Source organism: Clinocottus analis, unplaced genomic scaffold, assembly GCF_023055335.1.
Source record: "Clinocottus analis isolate CAN_PGR_092001 unplaced genomic scaffold, fCliAna1.0.p SCAF_2, whole genome shotgun sequence".
Taxonomy (NCBI): Eukaryota; Metazoa; Chordata; class Actinopteri; order Perciformes; family Cottidae; genus Clinocottus; species Clinocottus analis.
The window spans coordinates 300631-326822 of NW_027175931.1; the positions used below are offsets into that span (position 1 = coordinate 300631).

General features: G+C 39.2%; 6 protein-coding genes across 9 annotated transcripts in view; 4 read left to right on the top strand and 2 right to left on the bottom strand.

Moving 5' to 3' along the window:
• The window catches only part of LOC137791150 (olfactory receptor 10A6-like), a 44938-nt gene that overhangs the window by 16972 nt on the left and 1774 nt on the right, over nt 1-26192 (top strand). Inside the window, exons 3-5 of one of the 4 annotated variants that reach the window (XM_068585888.1) lie at nt 24476-24520; nt 24624-24701; nt 25647-25760. The exons of 1 other annotated variant lie outside the window; for it this stretch is intronic. Coding sequence is in view for 2 of the 3 variants with exons in the window: in XM_068585886.1 (XP_068441987.1) it covers nt 14719-15639 (921 nt within the window). In the remaining variant the exon portion in view is untranslated. Of the gene's footprint in view, nt 1-13492; nt 15890-24475; nt 24521-24623; nt 24702-25646; nt 25761-26192 lie in introns of those variants that run through there. 2 more of the 4 variants (XM_068585886.1, XM_068585885.1) reach the window with 2 other exon arrangements.
• Nucleotides 2493-3891, top strand: LOC137790872 (olfactory receptor 8A1-like). Its single transcript, XM_068585437.1, has one exon. It carries the CDS (start codon nt 2956-2958, stop codon nt 3889-3891), a length of 936 nt encoding a protein of 311 aa, XP_068441538.1. The 5' UTR covers nt 2493-2955.
• LOC137790845 (olfactory receptor 10J4-like) lies at nt 6736-8519 on the top strand. Its single transcript, XM_068585397.1, has one exon. The coding sequence runs from the start codon at nt 7197-7199 to the stop codon at nt 8130-8132; it is 936 nt and encodes a 311-aa protein (XP_068441498.1). The 5' UTR covers nt 6736-7196; the 3' UTR covers nt 8133-8519.
• Nucleotides 11715-12635, bottom strand: LOC137790854 (olfactory receptor 52E4-like). The gene has a single exon (XM_068585414.1). The coding sequence runs from the start codon at nt 12633-12635 to the stop codon at nt 11715-11717; it is 921 nt and encodes a 306-aa protein (XP_068441515.1).
• On the top strand, nt 21919-22851 carry LOC137791074 (olfactory receptor 4B13-like). Its single transcript, XM_068585778.1, has one exon. It carries the CDS (start codon nt 21919-21921, stop codon nt 22849-22851), a length of 933 nt encoding a protein of 310 aa, XP_068441879.1.
• Nucleotides 25005-25934, bottom strand: LOC137791081 (olfactory receptor 4B13-like). The gene has a single exon (XM_068585787.1). The coding sequence runs from the start codon at nt 25932-25934 to the stop codon at nt 25005-25007; it is 930 nt and encodes a 309-aa protein (XP_068441888.1).

Genomic DNA, 26192 nt, shown 5'->3' on the forward strand with positions numbered 1-26192 from the left:
ATCTAATCCGGATGCCTCCTGGACGCCTCCCATTAGAGGTTTTCCAGGCACGTCCAACTGGGAAGAGGCCCCGGGGAAGACCCAGGACACGCTGGAGGGATTATATCTCCCGGCTGGCCTGGGAACGTCTCGGGGTCCCCCAGAACGAGCTGGAAAATGTTGCGGGTGAGAGGGAAGCCTGGGTCGGTCTGCTGGGTGCTGCCACCGCGACCCGACCCCGGATAAGTGGCGGAAAATGGATGGATGGACATTCCTGTTTGTATAGGAAACTCCCCCTTAGCTTTGACCAGGACAGGGCCGAGTCCGTTACATGGCGCCCAACATGGAGCTTTAGATCTAGAGCAGGGGTGTCAAACATACGACCCGCAGGCCGGATCCGGCCCGCCAGGTGTCTAGTCCAACAGAAGAATATATATATATATATATATATATATATATATATATATATATATATATATATATATTAGACTAAAATTAGCAGAGCTGGGATTCAAACCGCTGATCATCTGCTCATAAGACAGACATGCAAACCATTTATCCAGAGTCGCAATTATTGATGTGAGCACTGACATTGTGTTGGAAGTCGTTAAACTTAGATTACGTCATGAAAGTGGCTGCTCAAACTAAGTCTTTTAGTACTGAGGGGCTGACCTCCAAGGAATAAGAGATTTGGGGCACGGTGTTTCAACCTTTTAATCATATATAACTTTTTGACTGTCTTTTAACTCTTGAGGGGCTGACCTCCAAAAAAAGAAAGTTGCAGTAAAAGTACCAGAGGTATAATAACTCTTGTTGAAATAAATCTCATATACTCTAATAAGAGTCTAGTTATCTACTTAATGGGGACTCCTGTTTAATGGAAGGAAATAACTTCCAGGTTGTCAAGAGTCTTTCTGGAAGGAAAAGCAGTTCAGTCTTGTCAGGGTTGATTTTCAGGTGGTGTGTGGACATTCACTGAGAGATGTCAGTCAGACAGGCAGAGATTCACTCTGGTATCACTGTTTCTGATCGGGGAAACAAGATAATCAGTTGGGTGTCGTCAGCGTAGCGATGGTAGGAGAAGCCATGCGAGCGAATGACAGAGCCGAAGGAGTTGGAGTACAGAGAGAAGAGGAGAGGACGGAGGCCTGCTGGACCCCCAGTAGTGAGAGGGCAAGGATCAGACACAAATCCTTTCCAGGTTACCCGGTAAGTGCGATGGTTGAGGTATGATGAGAAGAGGGAGAGCAGATTGTGAGATACTGAGATCCTAGAGGGAGGAGATGAGGATCTGATGGTTCACGGTATCAAAGGCAGCAGTGAGGTCTAGAAGGATGAGGACAGAGGAGAGGGAGGCTGCTCTAGCAGTGTGGAGCTGCTCGGAGACAGCAAGGAGGGCCGTCTCTGTGGAGTGGCCTGCTCTGAATCCAGACTGATGAGAGTCCAGAAGGTTGTTCTGGTGGAGAAAGCAGGAGACTTGGTGAAAGATAGTTTGCTCCAGAGTTTTGGAAAGAAAGGGAAGGAGAGAGACAGGTCGGTAGTTGTTGACTTCAGACGGATTGAGAGTGGGTTTCTTCAGGAGAGGAATCACTCTTGCCTCCTTCATAGAGTTGGGGAAACAGCCGGTTGAGAGGGAGGTGTTGATGAGATGGGTGAGAAAGGGAAGAAGGTCAGGAGCAATAGACTTGGGATGAGGTCCAGGGGCAGGTGGTTGGACGGGCAGAGGTCACCGGAGTAAGAACTTGATTGGGAGACGGGGTAAAGGAGGATAGAGAAGGGGAAGATGAGATGAAGTAGTAGAAGAAGGTAGAGTGGTGAATGAGGAGCTTATGTCATCTATCTTTTTTGTAAAGTAGTCAAGAAAGCGGCTCGGTAGAAGGGTAGAGGGAGGAGGAGGAGATGGGGGGGTCAAGGAGGTTGGAGAAGATGGAGAAGAGTTTTTGGGGGTTAGAAAAGGAGGATTCAATTCTGGATTGATAGAACAGGCTTTTGGCTTAGGTTATAGGTTACAGGTTATAAGAATAACCTAGAGTTATTCTTATTTTTGTTTATTAGTTTTGAGTAATAGGCTCCTTTGGCATTACGGAGGGCCTTCTTATATATTGTCAAACTATCACGCCAGACTAACTGGGACTCCTCCAGACCGTTGAACGCCATATGCGCTCAAGCTTCCGCGATGCTAACTTCAATATGCTGATCTGAGGGTTATACCATGGAGCTAGTCTCCTTTGTATAATAATCCTCTTTTTTAGAGGAGCTATCGAGTCCAGAGTCAACCATCAACAAGATGATCCATCTGGGACGGACTAAAGTTAACACAGGACTCCTTTGTTATATTGAGACATGGTAATGAATCAAACACAGAAGGAATCACTTCCTTAAACCTAACAGCAGCACTGTCAGTTAAACATCTAGTATAAAAACTCTTGCCTAACGCCGTACGTGTCTTTTGAGTATTATGAAAAGCACTATATAAATGAAATGCATTTTTATTGTTAGGAATTTATTGATGATGGAATTGGATAGACAGAATCATTTGGTTGGTTTACCTGACCTTTTCTGTTGGTTAAAATGATAGCAGCAGGTGACATCAGTTCGATGTCTCCGGTGGCCATGACGCCACATCATCTGACCTGCAGGGTTTAAAGAAGCAGAGAAAGAGCTTCATCTCACTTCCAAAGCAGTCATGACTAGACAGCAGATGATTGTTAGGATTCACACAATGTCTCTGTTCTGTCATTTACAATTGATTTCAATTTAAGAGGTAAATGATATGTTTGTAAAATCTGTCACTCATGTCTTTGTGAGAACTGAAGTTTTTGCTGTTTTCAGGTTGAATACTGTGTGTGTTTATGAAGTGTTCAGAAAACATGTACATTTAACATCTAAACTAGTTTAATGTCATCAAATCTAGACAGTTGAAACGTGTAAATTGTTCATCCTGTGCAAACGTGAATTATGTTGTGAACCAAAGGGATGATGATGATGATGAACTCCACACAGGTTTCATATTTCACTTTTAATGCCTACTTTGATCTTGGACTGTTTAAGTACTTATGGTTCATCATTATTATGGGTTTTTATGTTGTAATTGTTGGTTCCAATGTGTTGCTTATTGTGGTTATCTGTATGAACAGAAGCTTACATGAACCTATGTACCTGTTTCTCTGCAGTCTGTTTGTAAATGAACTGTTTGGTAGTACAGGGTTGTTTCCATTCCTTCTGGTTCAGATCCTCTCTGACATTCACACGGTTTCTCCTCCATTTTGTTTCCTGCAGATATTCTGTTTGTACATTTATGTAAATGTTCAGTTTTATAACTTAGCCATCATGTCTTATGACAGATATCTTGCAATCTGTCATCCTCTACAATATAACATTCGTATGCCATTTAATAAGGTTACCTTGCTTATTGCTGTAACGTGGTTAATCCCTCTTCTTAATATTGTAGTCATGTTATCTTTGAGTGCATCGTTACAGCTGTGTGGGAACATTATTGACAGATTGTTCTGCAACAACTATTCTATTGTGAAACTGGCCTGTTATGACACGACAGTCAACAACATCTATGGACTTATGTACACTTTCATTGTATTAGTTGGTCTTGCAATACTAATCTTTTACACCTACGTGAGGATTCTTAGAGTTTGTTTCTCTGGTTCTAAGCAGACCAGACAGAAAGCTGTCAGTACCTGCACACCTCACCTCGCTTCCCTGCTCAACTTCTCCTTTGGGTGTTTCTTTGAAATTGCACAGAGCAGGTTTGATATGAGCAGAGCACCCATTATGTTGCGCATCTTTTTATCTCTATACTTTCTCACTTGCCAACCGCTCTTCAACCCTTTAATGTACGGATTGAATTTGACAAAAATCCGCATCATATGTAAAAGTATTGTCTTTGGTAAAATGTAAGCTATAGTTGACAGCCATGTAGTTCATTTTCTCAGCTTCAATCATGTGAAAAGGCTTTGTCAGTAGCCTGTTGGCCTTTAGAATCTGGCTGGAAAAAAATAATTCTTAAAAAAATGTCTGAATCTTTGAGTGGCACATCTTCAAGTTTGTAATTTCTTAAGTATGCAAAAAGCATGCAATGATATGAGCAGAATTCAGCAAATCATTTGTAGTTTGTTTTACAATTGTAGAAATTGTGCAGTTGTGGCTTTCACTGTGGTAGAAGTGGTATTAGAAATGCATTGTGTATAAAGTTCTGTGTTGAACATCTATTTGAATAAAGTGACGAATGTAAAGGTGTTGTACATTGTAGACAGCTGGACCAATCCGACAATAACATTATTAATGTGAAGGAGTCTTTGAAACCCTTGTATAGCCTTTTTAATTTGCATGTGTGTTGATTTTACATATTGTCCTAATCTCTTACAAGCATGTAAATAATTTTAAATTACTTTGTTGCTAATAGATGTACAAATATTTCAATGAACATAAACCGAATACAACTTGTTCTGGTAACAATGTCTATGACACCAATGTCTATAAAGCATCAAAGATAGATTAAATTAGTTATAAGCAATAATATGCTTCATAACAATATGCATAATTATTCATATTAAAAAAAGATTTTATGAAGACATTAAGTAGTTACAAGCCAATATAAAGTGATATATTGGAAACAATCACAATATGTCTGAAGATATGTCATTTAATGTGCAGTGCAAATGCCAATGAATCATTTTAAGTTCATCTGAAAATAGTATCTCTGTTATTGTATAGGGGAAAAAGGCTAAATATATCAACAAGCCACAATCTCCACGAAAGTGCAAATAACCACTGGGACCACTATGTGCCTTGAAGCATTGTGCTGACCAGGTTTCTCCGGTGTTCACAGCCAATTGTAACACCTCTCTGGAGACATGCCACATTCCAGCCTGTTTCAAGGCCTCCACCATCCCCTTTCCCAATAAAACAGGGATCATAGGACTCAATGACTATAAGCACGTCCCCCTTGCCTCTGTGGTCATGAAGTCCTTGCCTACCTCAAAACCCTCACTGACCCCCTGCTGGATCCCCTGCAGTTTGACTACAGAGCCAACAGGTCTGTAGACAAAACTGTCAACATGGCCCTCCACTTCATCCTTCAGCATCTGGACTCATCAGAAACCTACACCAGGATCCTGTTTGTAGACTTCAGCTCTGCCTTCAATACCATCACCCCTTCTTTGCTGCAGGACGAGCTCTCCCAGCTGCACATTGATCACTGACTTCCTGTCTGACAGGAAGCAGCATGTGAAGCTGGGAAAACACGTCTCTTCTGTTTCCTGGGTTCCACTATAACCCAGGGCCTCAAGTGGGAGCATCAGCTCCATCACAAAGAAGGCCCAGCAGAGGATGTTCTTCCTGAGGCAGCTGAAGAACCAGCAAAGACTATGATGGTGCACTTCTACAGTGCCATCATTGAGGTCATCTTCACCTCCTCCATCAGCCTCTAGTATGCTGTGGCCACTGCCAAGGACAAGGACAAACTGCAGGCTATCGTTCGCTTTGCTCAGAAGGTGTGTGGCTGAAATCTTCCTTCACTTCATAATTTGCCTCCAGGACTCTGAAGCAGGCAAAACAGATTTTAGCTGACCTCTCACCCTGGGCACAAACTATTTGAGTCCCTGCCTTCTGGCAAGAGGATGTGGTCCATAAGGACAAAAGCCTCACATTACAAAAACGGTTTCTTTCCAGCTACAGTCGGGTTCATCAACAAGGAACAATGACAAAATGGCCTCTACCTAATGGAGAAGTGGAGCATCTAAATCCATCGCTGATGAAGGGATAACCTGAACTAGTAAAGGAGGTTGAGTAATAACCCTAACCCTAACTGTATATACGGTAGTTTGGCTCACGTCTATGTACAATGCTGGTGACCAAACACTTTGATATGTAATATGTAAGTCTGTCTTAAATGGAAAAAACAAAAAAATCCATTGGGCAAATGTTTTGGGGTTCTTCCAGCCCAGGATAGCATTATTTTTTTGTAGCAGATTTAATAACCCTCTAACTTAATTATCAGTGAAGTCCATCACCATCTGCAATAAGAAACAATTCTATATCATTTTATATATTATATATATATATATATATATATATATATATATATATATATATATATATATATATATATATAATTTACTATAGAACGGCACCTAATTTTGGAGAAAAAAAACATTGTATAACTTTAAAATGTAATATTAATCAATTAAGACTCAATCTCATGGTTGCTCTGAATTCTTGTCATGGTGTACAGTGACCTATTTGTGAATGGTCCGTAACCCCTCCTGCATCTGCTGGACGCTTGCCCCAGACTGGGCATGCAGGGAGCGTCCCTGGAGCTGGACGGACTGACGAGGAGGTGAAGTGGAGACATCAGCTGGGTCCATTTCTTTTTGGGTCAATTAAGTTTCAATCTAAGGGTTATTTGTTTAAGTGTTCAGAGGCTTGTCGTGATTGCATGGAGCAGCCTACAGCATGCGACCAATGGAGATAAACGGTAATCCTCTGATTAGACATCGATCAGGTTCATGCAGTAATTAAACTGGAGTCTATCTTGATCTATACGCGAAACCTGTGCTCTTTCACTGCTCGATCAAAACTCACTTCTTCAGAACTGCTTTTAATGTGATTGATTGCTTTAGTTTATATTGTATAGTCCTTTATTACCATTTTAAAATGATTATAAAATGTAGAGTGTCTTTGAGTATTATGAAAAGCACTTTATAAATGAAATGCATTTTTATTATTAGGAATTTATTGATGATGGAATTGGATAGACAGAATCATTTGGTTGGTTTACCTGATCTTTCTGTTGGTTAAAATGATAGCAGTAGGTGACATCAGTTCGATGTCTCCGGTGGCCATGACGCCACATCGTCTGACCTGCAGGGTTTAAAGAAGCAGAGAAAGCTTCATCTCACTTCCAAAGCAGTCATGACTAGACAGCAGATGAATGTTAAGATTCACACAATGTCTCTGTTCTGTCATTTACAATTGTTTTCAATTTAAGAGGTAAATGATATGTTTGTAAAATTTGTCACTCATGTCTTTGTGACCATTGAAGTTTTTGCTGTTTTCAGGTTGAATACTGTGTGTGTTTATGAAGTGTTCAGAAAACATGTACATTTAACATCTAAACTAGTTTAATGTCATCAAATCCAGACAGTTGAAACATGTAAATTGTTCATCCTGTGCAAACGAGAATTATGTTGTGAACCAAAGGGATGATGATGATGATGAACTCCACACAGGTTTCATATTTCACTTTTAATGCCTACTTTGATCTTGGGCTGTTTAAATACTTATGGTTCATCATTATTATGGGTTTTTATGTTGTAATTGTTGGTTCCAATGTGTTGCTTATTGTGGTTATCTGTATGAACAGAAGCTTACATGAACCTATGTACCTGTTTCTCTGCAGTCTGTTTGTAAATGAACTGTTTGGTAGTACAGGGTTGTTTCCATTCCTTCTGGTTCAGATCCTCTCTGACATTCACACGGTTTCTCCTCCATTTTGTTTCCTGCAGATATTCTGTTTGTACACTTATGCAAATGTACAGTTTTATAACTTAGCCATCATGTCTTATGACAGATATCTTGCGATCTGTTATCCTCTACAATATAACACTCGTATGCCATTTAATAAGGTTACCTTGCTTATTGCTGTAACATGGTTCATCCCTGTTCTTCATATAGTCGTCGTGATAGCTTTGAGTGCATCGTTACAGCTGTGTGGGAACATTATTGACAGATTGTTCTGCGACAACTATTCTATTGTGAAACTGGCCTGTTATGACACGACAGTCAACAACATCTATGGACTTATGTACACTTTCATTGTATTAGTTGGTCTCGCAATACTAATCTTTTACACCTACGTGAGGATTCTTAGAGTTTGTTTCTCTGGTTCTAAGCAGACCAGACAGAAAGCTGTCAGTACCTGCACACCTCACCTCGCTTCCGTGCTCAACTTCTCCTTTGGGTGTTTCTTTGAAATTGCACAGGGCAGGTTTGATATGAGCAGAGCACCCATTATATTGCGCATCTTTTTATCTCTATACTTTCTCACTTGCCAACCGCTCTTCAACCCTTTAATGTACGGATTGAATTTGACAAAAATCCGCATCATATGTAAAAGTATTGTCTTTGGTAAAATGTAAGCTATAGTTGACAGCCATGTAGTTCATTTCCTCAGCTTCAATCATGTGAAAATGCTTTGTCAGTAGCCTGTCGGCCTTTAGAATCTGGGTGGAAAAAATAATTCTTAAAAAATGTCTGAATCTTTGAGTGGCACATCTTCAAGTTTGTAATTTCTTGAGTATGCAAAAAGCATGCATCTTGAGATGCAAGATCAATTGTGACTTATATTTTTCACACAAGGCAGCAAATTCAGAAAATCATTTGTAGTTTTTTTACAATTGTAGAAATTGTGCAGTTGTGGCTTTCACTGTGGTAGAAGTGGTATTAGAAATGCATTGTGTATAAAGTTCTGTGCTGAACATCTATTTGAATAAAGTGACCAATGTAAAGGTGTTGTACATTGTAGACAGCTGGACCAATCCGACAATAACATTATTAATGTGAAGGAGTCTTTGAAACCCTTGTATTGCCTTTTTAATTTGCATGTGTGTTGATTTTACATATTGTCCTAATCTCTTACAAGCATGTAAATAATTTTAAATTACTTTGTTGTTAATAGATGTACAAATATTTCAATGAACATAAACCAAATACAACTTGTTCTGGTAACAATGTCTATGACACTAATGTCTATAAAGCATCAAAGATAGATTAGATTAGTTATAAGCACTAATAGCTATTCATAATGCTTCTTAACAATATGCATAATTATTCACATTAGATAAGATTTTATGAAGACATAAAGTAGTTACAAGCCAATATAAAGTGATATATTGGCAACAATCACAATATGTCTAAAGATATGTCATTTAATGTGCAGTGCAAATGCCAATGAATCATTTAAGTTCATCTGAAAATAGTATCTCTGTTATTGTATAGGGGAAAAAGGCTAAATATATCAACAAGCCACAATCTCCACGAAAGTGCAAATAACCACTGGGACCACTATGTGCCTTGAAGCATTGTGCTGACCAGGTTTCTCCGGTGTTCACAGCCAACTGTAACACCTCTCTGGAGACATGCCACATTCCAGCCGGTTTCAAGGCCTCCACCATCCCCTTTCCCAATAAAACAAGGATCATAGGACTCAATGACTATAAGCACGTCCCCCTTGCCTCTGTGGTCATGAAGTCCTTGCCTACCTCAAAACCCTCACTGACCCCCTGCTGGATCCCCTGCAGTTTGACTACAGAGCCAACAGGTCTGTAGACGACGCTGTCAACATGGCCCTCCACTTCATCCTTCAGCATCTGGACTCATCAGAAACCTACACCAGGATCCTGTTTGTAGACTTCAGCTCTGCCTTCAATACCATCACCCCTTCTTTGCTGCACATTGATCACTGACTTCCTGTCTGACAGGAAGCAGCATGTGAAGCTGGGAAAACACGTCTCTTCTGTTTCCTGGGTTCCACTATAACCCAGGGCCTCAAGTGGGAGCATCAGCTCCATCACAAAGAAGGCCCAGCAGAGGATGTTCTTCCTGAGGCAGCTGAAGAACCAGCAAAGACTATGATGGTGCACTTCTACAGTGCCATCATTGAGGTCATCTTCACCTCCTCCATCAGCCTCTAGTATGCTGTGGCCACTGCCAAGGACAAGGACAAACTGCAGGCTATCGTTCGCTTTGCTCAGAAGGTGTGTGGCTGAAATCTTCCTTCACTTCATAATTTGCCTCCAGGACTCTGAAGCAGGCAAAACAGATTTTAGCTGACCTCTCACCCTGGGCACAAACTATTTGAGTCCCTGCCTTCTGGCAAGAGGATGTGGTCCATAAGGACAAAAACCTCACATCACAAAAACGGTTTCTTTCCAGCTACAGTCGGGTTCATCAACAAGGAACAATGACGAAATGGCCTCTGCCTAATGGAGAAGTGGAGCATCTAAATCTTAGGGTTGCTCTGAGTTCTTGTCATGGTGTACAGTGACCTATTAGGGAATTTACACACAGATTAAATGATTAAGATCTTTGGAAAAAAAATATGTATTTGATTAACTACATAACTGAACTACTAAACAGGACATTTATAAATAAACAAGAGACGTCCCAGCAGTCCATGGGTGGGTTAGCGGGGATAGGAAACGACCCAGGCGCCAACAGGACATGGGGAGCAGGGGTTGAGCACGGCATGGGCACCAACGTAGAATCGGGTTCTGGAGACGGCTCAGACGGTTAAAGAGTCAGACCTTCATCTCACTTCCAAAGCAGTCATGACTGGACAGCAGATCAATGTTAGGATTCAGGATTTGTCATGGTGTACAGTGACTTAATAGTTAATTTACACCCAAATTAAATTATCAAGTTCTTTGGAAAAAAATATGTATTTAAACAAATAAATTACTGAACTACCAAACAGGACATTTATAAAAAACAATAAAATGTATGTTACACATATTATGTTTTAATATTTTTAATATCAATTATTATTAAACACACAATGTTCTTTTTAAATCAAATAATCATAAATTGAAGGAAAGGAACGTGTACATCTTTGGGAGTGTAGTTGACATCTTCATTAGCCCTGAAGTGAACTAAAGTAAAGTAAGATGAAGAAAAGGTAACATCTTTGGGAGTTCTCTCATTAAAATAAAATAATGTTAAGTCAATAATAGTGAAGTCAAGAGAGCATCTTTAAGAGTCAGAGTTTAGCTGATGGTCTAAACCAAAAAAAAAGAAAAGTGGTATGAAGTAAAATAGACATCTTTGAGATTTCTGGGGTTTGGGTAAAGGGAACTAACTCAAAGTAAAGTGAAATAAATTAAAGCTAAGGAAAGTAAATTGGAGTAAAGTGGATTTGAGGAGTTCCTTGAGTTAAACGAAATTGAACTAAAGTTAAGTAAGATGAAGTGAAACAAACATCTTGAGGAGTTTTGTAAGTAAAGTAAATTAAAGTATCAAAAAGTAAAGTCAAGCTGAGCGGAGTAAAGGAAAGTGAGCTTCTTTAGGAGTCAAACTTTACTCCCGGGTATAACGGCCTGGAGACGTGCAAATGCCACCCTGATGACCTTTTAGAAAGCTATCTTCTAGTGAGTTGAAACCAACTGTTCCCTTAAGAGAGTCCTCTTGTGTAAACCATAATCCAGTGTTGTGTCAACAAGTCATTAAAACATGTTTTTCTTGTAACCCACGTGAGTCCAGGAATTACTCCATCTTCTTTTTTAAAGCCTTTCTCCGTATTGGCATGAATTACATTTTTTTCATGGTCATTAAATACTTTAAATCAAGCTTGAGATGTGGATCCTTTCCATTTCCAGGTGATTCAAGGAATGCTTGACCATTATTGTTTTTTATAATCAATAAAAACCACAAATCAAAGTATGTTTTAAGATAAACACGTATAGTTTGATTAATTGTAGAGACTCTGAGTGACTTAAAGAAGATCAAAAGATTCAAACAAGTGTTTTAATCTTTATTTATTTTCAGAATGAGTAATATTTACATTCAAGACCTAGGCCAGAAGGCACACCAAAATAGATAATAGTGACATTTAATGAATACAAAATCATTGATGCTGGGACTTCTCTTGTCAAAATGTCAATCTTCATTCTGTTCATTACATGTCAAAGCATTTGAGGCATTATGTGGTTCATGAAGTCAGGTGCTTACAAATAACCAAAAACAAGCCTTTTACACACAATGCGAACTTTGGTTAAATTCAGTCCATACAATATGGGATTGAAGAGCGGTGGTGTCAGCCAGTATAACGTTAACAAGATGAGCACTATTAAAGGTACATTTTTCAAATAAAATCTGCTTTGTATTATTTCAAAGAAACACGCAAAAGAAAAGTTCAACAGAGAAGCGAGGTGAGGTGTGCAGGTACTGACAGCTTTCTGTCTGGTCTGCTGAGAACCAGAGAAACAAACTCTAAGAATCCTCACGTACGAGTAAACTATCAATATAAAAACAGAAATTAATGTAGAAGTGTAAGCCAGTCCATAGATGTTATTGACTGTCGTGTCATAACAGGCCAGTTTGACAACATGATAGTTATTACAAAAAAATTTGTTAATGATGTTCCCACACAGCTGTAAAGAGGCTGTTAATGATATCAAAACAGGGATTGCAATGAAAGGGTATAACCATATTAGAGCAATGAGTATGGCTATCTTTTTCTGGGTCATAAGTGTGTTATATTGCAGAGGATAACAGATAGCAAGATATCTGTCATAAGACATAACGGCCAAGTTAGTAAATTCTACACTGCTATAAGTGTACACACAGAACATCTGCAGGAAACAAAGTGGAGGAGAAACCGTGTGAATGTCAGAGAGGATCTGAACCAGAAGGAATGGAAACAACCCTGTACTACCAAACAGTTCATTTACAAACAGGCTGCACAGAAACAGGTACATAGGTTCATGTAAGCTTCTGTTCACACAGATAACCACAATGAGCAACACATTGGAACCAACAATTACAACATAAAAACACATAATGATCATGAACCATAAGTATTTAAACAGCCCAACATCAAAGTAGGGTGACAGTATGAAGTATGAATACTTTGTAGAGTTCATCATGATCCTCCTTTTGGTTCACAGAATAATTACAACTTGTACAAGATGTACCATTTGTACTATTTAAACTTTGTATAAATGAACCATCTGCATCATTAACACAAAACTGTGTTCATTCTACGTTACAGAAAAAAACAACTAAAAATCATTATTCTATCATTGAAAATCAGTATTAAGCTCAGGTTAGAAATTACAGACCATAGTTCATGACTGTGTGTGAGTTCACTTGCTGAAGTCATTGAGTCCTTCCTAACTGAGCTGAAAGACTGCTTCTGTTTCTTTTTCAACTTTCCTGGACAGGAGAGACGCCCACAGCAGCAGACTGACGTCATTATCACAGAACACTGATTATTACTGATTGGTGATTGTGAGGGAAACATGTCAAAGACAAATACCTCAAATCTCACCCAATAACATCTAAATGCAATGTTTGGATGCAAGTAAACAAGTCAAAGAAATGATACTCTTTAAAAATAAAACATGAAAAAAAATTAAAGCTGCAAGCAGCTGTGAGCGGGTCCTCGCTCCATCCGGCACGTCGGAGGGCGCCGGAGAGTGGCCGAGTACGTCCGGCCGAGAAACGTGCGCGCCAGGTGGGCGTATGTTCTCGGCCGGACGTGATATGTGTGTGTATGTGTGTATATATATATATGTATGTATGTATGTATGTATGTATTATATATATATATATATATATATATATATATATATATATATATATATATATATATATATATACCTGCAGATATTCTGTGTGTATATATATATATATGTATATATATATATATATATATATATATATATATATATATATATATATATATAGGTATATTTAATTTTTCATCTAATTTTGCCTGTAGGTGGCGCTCTGACAACATGTCTTCATGTACATGTACTCAGGCCTGGACCGGCATCATCCATGAGGAGTTTCAGGCTGATTGCATGATGTGCATTGGAGTTACAACAGGTTTCTATCACATAGCGAACGCACAAAATGGGTGTGTCTTTGACACGAACAAAGCACAATTCATACTCTCACAGGTCTTTATATCATCCCTGACCAGAATTGGAGTCGATCAGATAAAAATTGTAGGAGGAGATACATTTAGAAGAAAAGCAAAAAAAGGCGAAAAATGACAAATGCACCAAAAATCGCAAATTGCCCGAATTACTGTAGCGCCCCCTAATGTTAGAATTTGACAACTAATTTATTGCATGTTAAGGGATGCAATGTGTACATACACAAGAAGTGTGGAGTCATTGGTCTATATAGTTTTAATGTTATGAGTATTTAAAAATAGGACACGCCCCTAAGAGATTAATTGGTCTGATTTTCCTCAACGCAATGACATATTCAAAATCTTTCAATGCAGTCCTGAAGATACAACTCCATTCATGATTAAAAGAGAGTTTGGTATGAATCGGACAAAGCGTTCTGGGATAAAACTGGGAGAACATGTTTTTCTCAAAATTCAAAATGGCTAAACATTTTGGTCCGTGCACCAGTATGACGATATGTGAAAAATTCAGACCGTATGGAACACTTAAACCGGTATACCGCACAGAGACTAAGTTCTTATGTTAAGTTGAGTGCATTTAAACAATATAATAACAGATCAAGGCAGTTCATCCAGGATCTGCCTTTATAGAGATGAGGTGAAAGTCCTGACACCTAATGAGGGAAGTTTATGTCACTTGTTCAGTGTACATGGTGCAAGTGCTCTTTATGAGTAACAACTCAAAGTGAAAACATACATGAATGTAGAAAATAAATTGTGTTTTCCTTTCAGTCTTTTTTCTGAGCTGTGTTGTAAACTTGTGAACAGGAGGTCAGCATAATTTCCCCTCACAGTGGAGTCTGCTTGGGTCCCGTGGTGATGAATATGTCGGCCCTGTGGGCGTTGTCGGACTGGACGACGTTAAAAGGAGCAGAAGCAGAAGCCCAGTTAGCAGGGACTCTGACAAAGCAGGTTAGGATTCACTCAGGGTCATTAATAACTGTGTTTATTGTTTCAATTCTCAACCTTTTATCGACTTTAACAAAGGGAATGATATTACACTGAATTCTGTTGCTGTGAGGAGGATCATGATGAACTACACGCACGTTTCTTATTTCACACTTGCTGCTTACATTGATACCAGGCTGTTTAAATACTTGTGTTTCATGATCATTATGTTTTTATATGTTGTAATAGTTTTTTCCAATGTGTTGCTCATTGTGGTTATCTGTGTGAACAGAAGCTTACATGAACCTATGTACCTGTTTCTGTGCAGTCTGTTTGTAAATGAACTGTTTGGTAGTACAGGGTTGTTTCCATTCCTTCTGGTTCAGATCCTCTTTGACATTCACACGGTTTTTCCTCCATTTTGTTTCCTGCAGATATTCTGTGTGTATTCGTATGTGTGTGTAGAGTTTTTCAACTTAGCCGTGATGTCTTATGACCGATACCTTGCCATCTGTTATCCTCTGCAATATAACACCCGCATGACATTTAACAAGGTTACATTACTTCTTGCTGTTGTATGGTCTTATGGTTCTGTTTTATGTTTCGTTTCAGTCATGTTGAGTAGCTCTGTCCAGCTGTGTGGGAACAGCATTAACAAAGTGTACTGTGACAACTACTCTATTATCAAACTGGCCTGTTCTGACTCGACAGCGAGCAACATCTACGGACTCTTTGCTACTTGTCTCACAATCGCTTGTCCTGTATCTCTAATCTTTTACTCGTACGTGAGGATTCTTAGAGTTTGTTTCTCAGGTTGTAAGCAGACCAGACAGAAAGCTGTCAGTACCTGCACACCTCACCTCGCTTCTCTTCTTAACTTCTCATGTGGAGCTTTCTTTGAAATAGTACAGAGCAGATTTGATATGAAAAATGTGCCTAATTTTGTGCGCATCTTTTTATCGCTGTACTGGCTTACATGTCAACCGCTCCTAAACCCGTTACTGTATGGGCTGAATATGTCGAACATTCGTATCCTATGTAGAAATCTGATTTTTCATTGAATGTAGATCACTTACGATTATCTCGCAGATTTCAGCTTTTATTTAAATCTGTTGTGCTTTATAAACACTAACTTGCTAAAGCTATGAGTTACAACAAAAACATGACCTATTGTGAGTTGTTGAAACAGTTTTGCCTTTACAAATAAAGGGAACGTTTAGATTGTAATGTCAATAATCGTGATTGACAGTTTGTGAAAGCAGCTGGCGTCACTCTGTCAGATGAAAAAAGGACTTGATTATATTTAATAGAAGAAACATTTGTAAAGTGCAGTTTATGTGAATCTTATACACTTTGAAAGAAAACAAGTTCCATCTAATAAACTGTTTAATATTGCTTTTATTTGTGTTTTCTTTCTCTTTGGAACAAACAAAACCTTATCATATGACCCTTTGTAACCTCTCGTCCAACACACAACACATAAATCCTAACCCACCTATATATGTATGTATATATATATATATATATATATATATATATATATATATATATATATATATATATATATATATATATATATATGTATATATATATATATATGTATATATATATATATATGTATATATATATATATATATGTATATATATATATATATATGTATATATATATGTATATATATATATATATGTATATATATATATATATATATATATGTATATATATATATATATATATGTATATATATATATATATATATATATATGTATATATATATATATATATATATATATATATATATATGTATATATATATATATATGTATATATATATATATATATATATATATATAGGTGGGTCAGGGTTGCAAGTCAAGTTGTGCAGTAGTACATGTAGTATTTTAGGCCCTTCAGGCCTGAGCGGTCATCAGTAGGTTTTTCCGTAACAGGTCATTAGTTCATTGTCCCCTGATTCCTGAGAAGGTAATTACCTGCCGCCCCATTTCAATTGTTTTCCTTCGACCACCAACTCACTCCACCCTGTGATGATGAACCAAGGCAGTGCACAAGGAGAAGAAATAAAAAATACCCATTTATTAGTTTATTTAGCAAATGCAAAGTCCTTACTGTTTATTTATATTGTTTATTTCTAATACTTATCTCTACTTCTGTGAGGGCTACTGTAATCCCATAATTTTCCCCACGGAGGGACTAATAAAGGACTATTTTATCTTAAACCAAGCAGTTGCCTCCAGGTCTGCTATGAGGAGGGCGAGTAGTCCTCCTTTCATTCTTTGGAGAGAACGACCTTCTACGATGTGAACTCCTCCCCACCGGCACAGTGGACTGTGGCGGCCGGCAGAGGCCATGTCCAGTCCTGGATGATGTTACATATACAAGCTAATACATACTGACATATTCTGAACAAGTAAACAAGTACGAACAATGAATGTCAGATGACACATTCAGGTACAATGTTGATGTAAACTGAGGACAGCAAGGAACTCGGGTGTGACCCGAGATACACTGATGTTGTCATGGCCACTGTAGCGCCTACAGCTAGTCTATATGCCTCTACAGCTAGCCTATATGCCTCTATAGCTAGTCTATATGCCTCTACAGCTAGTCTCAGACCTCTACAGCTAGTCTATATGCCTCTACAGCTAGTCTCAGACCTCTACAGCTAGTCTATATGCATCTACAGCTAGCCTATATGCCTCCATAGCTAGTCTATATGCCTCTACAGCTAGTCTATATGCTTGTACAGCTAGTCTATATGCATCTACAGCTAGTCTATATGCATCTATAGCTAGTCTATATGCCTCTACAGCGAGTCTATATGCCTCTACAGCAAGTCTATATGCCTCTACAGCAAGTCTATATGCCTCTACAGCTAGTCTATATGCTTCTACAGCTAGTCTATATGCCTCTACAGCTAGTCTATATGCATCTACAGCTAGCCTATATGCCTCTATAGCTAGTCTATATGCCTCTACAGCTAGTCTATATGCTTCTACAGCTAGTCTATATGCCTCTACAGCTAGTCTATATGCCTCTACAGCTAGTCTATATGCATCTACAGCTAGTCTATATGCATCTACAGCTAGTCTATATGCCTCTACAGCGAGTCTATATGCCTCTACAGCAAGTCTATATGCCTCTACAGCAAGTCTATATGCCTCTACAGCTAGTCTATATGCTTCTACAGCTAGTCTATATGCCTCTACAGCTAGTCTATATGCATCTACAGCTAGCCTATATGCCTCTATAGCTAGTCTATATGCCTCTACAGCTAGTCTCAGACCTCTACAGCTAGTCTATATGCATCTACAGCTAGTCTATATGCTTCTACAGCTAGTCTATATGCATATACAGCTAGTCTATATGCATCTACAGCGAGTCTATATGCCTCTACAGCAAGTCTATATGCCTCTACAGGAAGTCTATATGCATCTACAGCTAGTCTATATGCTTCTACAGCTAGTCTATATGCCTCTACAGCTAGTCCATATGCCTCTACAGCTAGTCTATATGCTTCTACAGCTAGTCTATATGAATCTACAGCTAGTCTTTTTGATTCTACAGCTAGTCTATATGCCTCTACAGCTAGTCTATATGCATCTACAGCTAGTCTATATGCATCTACAGCTAGTCTCAGACCTCTACAGCTAGTCTATATGCATCTACAGCTAGCCTATATGCCTCTATAGCTAGTCTATATGCCTCTACAGCTAGTCTATATGCCTCTACAGCTAGTCTATATGCCTCTACAGCTAGTCTCAGACCTCTACAGCTAGTCTATATGCATCTACAGCTAGCCTATATGCCTCTACAGCTAGTCTATATGCATCTACAGCTAGCCTTTATGCCTCTACAGCTAGTCTATATGCCTCTACAGCTAGTCTATATGCATCTACAGCTAGTCTATATGCCTCTACAGCTAGTCTATATGCATCTACAGCTAGTCTTAGAACTCTACAGCTAGTCTTAGACCTCTACAGCTAGTCTATATGCATCTACAGCTAGCCTATATGCCTCTATAGCTAGTCTATATGCCTCTACAGCTAGTCTATATGCATCTACAGCTAGTCTTAGACCTCTACAGCTAGTCCCAGACCTCTACAGCTAGTCTATATGCCTCTACGGCTAGTCTATATGCATCTACAGCTAGTCTTAGAACTCTACAGCTAGTGTCAGACCTCTACAGCTAGTCTATATGCATCTACAGCTAGCCTATATGCCTCTACAGCTAGTCTATATGCCTCTACAGCTAGTATATATGCATCTACAGCTAGTCTATATGCCTCTACAGCTAGTCTTAGACCTCTACAGCTAGTCCCAGACCTCTACAGCTAGTCTATATGCCTCTACAGCTAGTCCATATGCCTCTACAGCTAGTCTATATGCTTCTACAGCTAGTCTATATGAATCTACAGCTAGTCTTTTTGATTCTACAGCTAGTCTATATGCCTCTACAGCTAGTCTATATGCATCTACAGCTAGTCTATATGCATCTACAGCTAGTCTCAGACCTCTACAGCTAGTCTATATGCATCTACAGCTAGTCTATATGCATCTACAGCTAGCCTATATGCCTCTATAGCTAGTCTATATGCCTCTACAGCTAGTCTATATGCCTCTACAGCTAGTCTATATGCCTCTACAGCTAGTCTCAGACCTCTACAGCTAGTCTATATGCATCTACAGCTAGTCTTAGACCTCTACAGCTAGTCCCAGACCTCTACAGCTAGTCTATATGCCTCTACGGCTAGTCTATATGCATCTACAGCTAGTCTTAGAACTCTACAGCTAGTGTCAGACCTCTACAGCTAGTCTATATGCATCTACAGCTAGCCTATATGCCTCTACAGCTAGTCTATACGCCTCTACAGCTAGTATATATGCATCTACAGCTAGTCTATATGCCTCTACAGCTAGTCTTAGAACTCTACAGCTAGTCTTAGACCTCTATGGCTAGTCTATATGCATCTACAGCTAGTCTTAGACCTCTACAGCTAGTCCCAGACCTCTACAGCTAGTCTATATGCCTCTACAGCTAGTCCATATGCCTCTACAGCTAGTCTATATGCTTCTACAGCTAGTCTATATGAATCTACAGCTAGTCTTTTTGATTCTACAGCTAGTCTATATGCCTCTACAGCTAGTCTATATGCATCTACAGCTAGTCTATATGCATCTACAGCTAGCCTTTATGCCTCTATAGCTAGTCTATATGCCTCTACAGCTAGTCTATATGCCTCTACAGCTAGTCTATATGCATCTACAGCTAGTCTATATGCCTCTACAGCTAGTCTATATGCATCTACAGCTAGTCTTAGACCTCTACAGCTAGTCTATATGCATCTACAGCTAGCCTATATGCCTCTATAGCTAGTCTATATGCATCTACAGCTAGTCTATATGCATCTACAGCTAGTCTCAGACCTCTACAGCTAGTCTATATGCATCTACAGCTAGCCTATATGCCTCTACAGCTAGTCTATATGCATCTACAGCTAGCCTTTATGCCTCTATAGCTAGTCTATATGCATCTACAGCTAGTCTATATGCATCTACAGCTAGTCTTAGAACTCTACAGCTAGTCTTAGACCTCTACAGCTAGTCTATATGCATCTACAGCTAGCCTATATGCCTCTATAGCTAGTCTATATGCCTCTACAGCTAGTCTATATGCATCTACAGCTAGTCTTAGACCTCTACAGCTAGTCCCAGACCTCTACAGCTAGTCTATATGCCTCTACGGCTAGTCTTAGAACTCTACAGCTAGTGTCAGACCTCTACAGCTAGTCTATATGCATCTACAGCTAGCCTATATGCCTCTACAGCTAGTCTATATGCCTCTACAGCTAGTATATATGCATCTACAGCTAGTCTATATGCCTCTACAGCTAGTCTTAGAACTCTACAGCTAGTCTTAGACCTCTATGGCTAGTCTATATGCATCTACAGCTAGTCTTAGACCTCTACAGCTAGTCCCAGACCTCTACAGCTAGTCTATATGCCTCTACGGCTAGTCTATATGCATCTACAGCTAGTCTTAGAACTCTACAGCTAGTCTTAGACCTCTACGGCTAGTCTATATGCATCTACAGCTAGTCTTAGACCTCTACAGCTAGTCCCAGACCTCTACAGCTAGTCTATATGCCTCTATGGCTAGTCTATATGCATCTACAGCTAGTCTTAGAACTCTACAGCTAGTCTCAGACCTCTACAGCTAGTCTTCAGGTCTCACCAAGTAGTTTCTGAAACAAAGGGCGTTTGGAGACTGATGTAATGTTTCCCTTCCTTTGCAGTGCCACAGTCATCTGGGCCATGTAAAGATCAATTCTGTGTTCTGAATAGTCTTAGTTTACTTGGCCTGCTTCTGCACTGCCATACAACTTCTGGAGAACCTGAAGCCTGAGAACCTCTGAGAGAAAATGATATCAATCTAGAGACCCTACAGACCTCAGTGGGTATCAGACTATTCTATTATCCTGATCATCTCCATCCATCCATCAAGGTTGTGGTGACAAGAGGCTAGTTCTTCCAGGGGCATCCTTCGGTGATCCCAGGCCAGATGGTATAGTATGTTATCCCTCTTGTCCCTTCCCAATATCCCTAGGTCTTTCGTCTAACCAATCCAGAACCTCAATGAAAAACTATCAGGAGAACTGGATCACTGGGACAAACCCATCCACCAAGGTGGGAGTTCTACATTATGATTCCTTATGATTTTAGTAACACGGCACAGATTTCTGGGACTGATTTCACAAGCTGACCGTAGTCTTTGTTTTGTGGAGTCAGCATTTTCTCTTTTTCGTTTGGTTTACCCTATGCTGTAGTTCAGTTCCCATCCACTAGGTTAGGTTTAAAGAAGAAGTGACTCATTAATAGCTCGTTGTTCTAAGTTTGAATGGCCGCTTGTCTCTGTATGTCAGCCCTGTGACAGACTCTGTGCCCACTTTCTTGGCCAATGAGTGGCCTTTTACACGGAGGTAATTAGTTTGCTTTGGGTGTCCTCTGTCTGAAAGTATAAAAGGTTTTAATGGTTTCCAGTCGGCTCAAAGGGACTCGCTGTATGACTCCGGCAGGATAAAAGGTCAATGCCCTAATTCCCACACAGCAGATGTTTTACTTGTAATTTGTAACCTGAGCATAGCATTGAACACAATGGTAGAGTTGGGGGTGTTTTCTAAAACTATTTTCATGACAATGACCTCTGGTCACATGTGCGGGGTGTTTAGGTTGCACATTGTGCAACCCAGCCTGAATTTAAACTGCTGACATTCCAGCAAATGAGTAACAAGGATATTTTTTGATGAGAATAGTAATGTTTAAGCATGATGATGAACTTCACACAGGTTCCTTATTTCACACTCGCTGCCTACTTTGACACTGGGGGTTTTAAATACGTATGTTTTATGGTTATTTTGTCTTTGTATATGTTAATTATTTTTGGCAATGTGTTGCTCATTGTGGTTATCTGTGTGAACAGAAGCTTACATGAACCTATGTACCTGTTTCTCTGCAGTCTGTTTGTAAATGAACTGTTTGGTAGTACAGGGTTGTTTCCATTCCTTCTGGTTCAGATCCTCTCTGACATTCACACGGTTTCTCCTCCACTTTGTTTCCTGCAGATATTCTGTGTTCACTCATATGGAGCTGTAGAATATTTAAACTTAGCTGTAATGTCTTATGACAGATATCTTGCTATCTGTTATCCTCTGCAATATAACACTCGTATGACATATTGTAAGATTTCCTTTCTTATTGTCTTAACGTGGTTATTTCCTTGTTTTGCAATGGTTGTTTTGCTGTCTATGACTTCTCCTCTGCGGCTGTGTGGGAACATCGTTGACAAAGTTTACTGTGACAACTACTCTGTTGTGAAGCTGTCCTGCTCTGACACCAAAGTTATTAACGTATATGGACTCATTGCCACTTTTAGCACAATCTTTGGCTCTTTACTTTTAATCTTTTACACTTACATGAAAATTATTCTAGTTTGTTTCTCTGGTTCTAAGCAGACCCGACAAAAAGCTGTGAGTACCTGCACACCTCACCTGGCCTCCCTGCTGAACTTTTCTGTTGGTGCTTGCTTTGAGGTGTTGCAGAGTAGGTTTGATATGAGCCGTTTACCTAATGCATTAAGAATCTTTCTATCGTTATATTTTCTCACTTGCCCACCGCTCTTCAACCCTTTACTGTACGGCCTGAATCTGTCTAAAATAAGGGTCATATGTAAAAGTCTGATATCAAATGCAGACTATTAATATTACATTGTTGGGTTGAAACATGTTTTCATAGATGAATTACTTCATGCACACTGTTTATTTTAATGTAGATCTGTGATACAAATAAATATTCTCGTATAATAAACAAAATACTAACTAAACTATATGTATTTAAATGTGCCTGCTGGTAGTAGTATACAAATTAATATATACTTATGAGGATATATGTACAGTATGCGCATGTCATGTACTATATATGTTATATTCATGTATGTGTGTGTAGATCACCACATAACTAGGATGTGTGTATGGGCGGATCAGTATGTATGTATTGTTCATGATCAGAAATTGAAGCAGTGAAAATAAAATTTAAATAAATTGTGTGTGAACATGTACCACTTGCTAAAAAGCTCAAGGCTGTGATTCCATCTGTGAGAGAGTATGTGTGGAGAGAGTTAGTGAAGGGGCCACACGCTGCCCATTTTGATGTCAAGTGGGCCGGACTAGTAAAATCACAGCATAATAACACATAAATAACAACAATGTTTCTCTATGTTTAAATCATAGGTGAAGGTTTTTAGATGATAAACTCTATTTTAAGGTCTTTCAACAATTACGTAGAAACATAAAGACCAAACATTCAGACGTCAGCCCTCTGGTTATCTGCCTGCTCTCCTCTGCAGGTTCCCTCACTTTGTGACGTGATCCATGTTTAACGACTTCTAATACAGTATCAGTGATGACATAAATTGCAACTGTGGATCAATGGTTTGCATGTCTGTCTTATAAGCAGAGGATCAGAGGTTTGAATCCCAGCTCTACTCATTTTGTACTTTAAAAAAAAAAAATGTTTGATTGAACACCCTGGCGGGCCGGACTGGACCCTCTGGCGGGCCGGATCCGGCCTCGGGCCGTATGTTTGACACCCGCAGTGTAGATAGTATGTGTGTACAGTGTGTGAGAGAGACAACATTCAACTGTGCCATTCAATGTACGGCTCCAGAAGGTCTCGCAAATGAATGATCAAACAGGAAGTCATCATGATGCTCATACAGGAAGTCATCATGACATGAGCTCATGCAGGAAGCCCACATTGTATGCTGGTGTCCAGCATACAATGTGGGCTTCGTAGATAACTGTTCCACGGCTACATTATTTAATGAAATCAAACAAAAGAGGACTTATAGAAAATTGCTCATGAAGGTTAACACCACTTTTGCAAAAGTGCAACACAACAGGATAATTAGATGTGTAAATTAATTAATATCAGACGATCACATTGGGTTATTGTGTCGTCTGAAACTTGGCTGAGACATGAAGAACATGTCAGCCTAAATCAGGGGTGGGCAATTAAGTTCCCCAAGGGGCCACATGAGACATTGGCACCGTTGTGGAGGGCCAAACAAAGACGTTGAACTTAATTAAATTAACTGAATTTTAATGTTACTGCTTTATTATTTTTAGATTCATTATGTAGTTTTGAGCTGCGACTGGTAAAAATACCAGTAGCAGCAACAATAAAGATATGAAAATATGTAAAAATAAATATTTTTTTAAGATACGTTTAAACCGTACCTTTGTTAATGTTGTTTATGATGTTTGTTAAAGACAAACAAGTAATTCACTTTATACAAAAGCAATACGTGTTTTTCATGTTTTTCAGTTCAGTCTGGTTGAATGAGGTGGAGATGTGAAGGACAGCTGACAGGTATCATGAGAGAGGATCTGATTGGAATAAGTCGATCGTTTCATAAATATGAAATATGAATAGTTATATGAGGAATGAATTTATTTTTCTGGCTTCTTGACAGAAATTCGCAGGAAGTGACCTCAGAAGAAAAGGAACCTTGTGGCCCTGAATGAATAACAGGATGAAGGACCTGTGACCAGTGTGTGTTTTAAATCCTTGCAACTGTGTAGAGATGGAGGTGCAAGTATTACTGGTACTACTAGTAGTCTTAGTACTGTGTAGTAGTAGTGAACTTCTACAAAGATGTGCTGACGTTATCTTTGACCCAAATGTGCCCGGGCCACCAATCGGCCTGTTAATGGACTGAAGCTGGTGGAAGCAGGAAAAGCAAAGTGAACAAAGCAGGAGGACTCACACATGTAGTGCCTTGAAATGTGTCTTCTTTAATAAAGTTACACTCTGCTTTGCTTGAGATGCCCTGAAACAGAATAGGCTGCTAATACTAGGAGCTCACATTGGAAATCAGATTTTTACAGGAAACACGTATTTTAGACAGATTCAGTCCGTACATTAAAGGGTTGAAGAGCGGCGGGCACGTGAGAAAATACAACGATACAAAAATACGCAAAATGTTGGGAACACCGTTCATATTAAATCTGCTCTGTATTATTTCAAAACAAGCCCCAAAGGAGAAGTTGATCAGGGAAGCGAGGTGAGGTGTGCAGGTACTGACAGCTTTCTGTCTGGTCTGCTTACAACCAGAGAAACAAACTCTAAGAATCCTCATGTACGAGTAGAAGATTAGTATTAAAGGACAAAAGATGGCGAAGGCACTAACAAAGAGTCCATAGACGTTATTAACTGATGTGTCATAACAGGCCAGTTTGACAACAGAGTAATTATCACAGTACACTTTGTTAATTATGTTTCCACACAGCTGCAAAGGGACTATCAGAATCAGAGTGCAACCATTCTCAAGAAATATGAGCAACCACATTACAGCAATAAGAGTGGCAACTTTCTCATAGGTCATAAGTGTGTTATATTGTAGAGGTAAACAGATAGCAAGATATCTGTCATAAGACATCACGGCTAAGTTTACCAATTCTATATTGCCGTATGTATACACACAATATATCTGCAGGAAACAAAATGGAGGAGAAACCGTGTGAATGTCAGAGAGGATCTGAACCAGAAGGAATGGAAACAACCCTGTACTACCAAACAGTTCATTTACAAACAGGCTGCAGAGAAACAGGTACATAGGTTCATGTAAGCTTCTGTTCACACAGATAACCACAATGAGCAACACATTGGAAAAAACAATTACAACATATAAAAACATAATAATCATGAAACATACATATTTAAAGAGCCCAGAGTCAACGTAGGCAGCAAGCGTGAAATAAGGAACCTGTGTGAAGTTCATCATCGTAACTCTTCTGAACACAAAACAACAGGTTTCTCTGAGTAGTTTCTGTATTATAAGGTGTCTGTTTTAAATGTCTGCTTGTTCGGCACCATGTGCAGCTGAATCATGAAACACACATGAACAGAGCTCGGCATGACAGCACAGAACACACTCATTAAAATAGACAGAATGATTTTCAAACAACCCCAAACGTACCATTTCAAAGTCAATACAACGCTCAGTTCAGAAATGACAAAAAACCTCTTTGACATTGTGTAA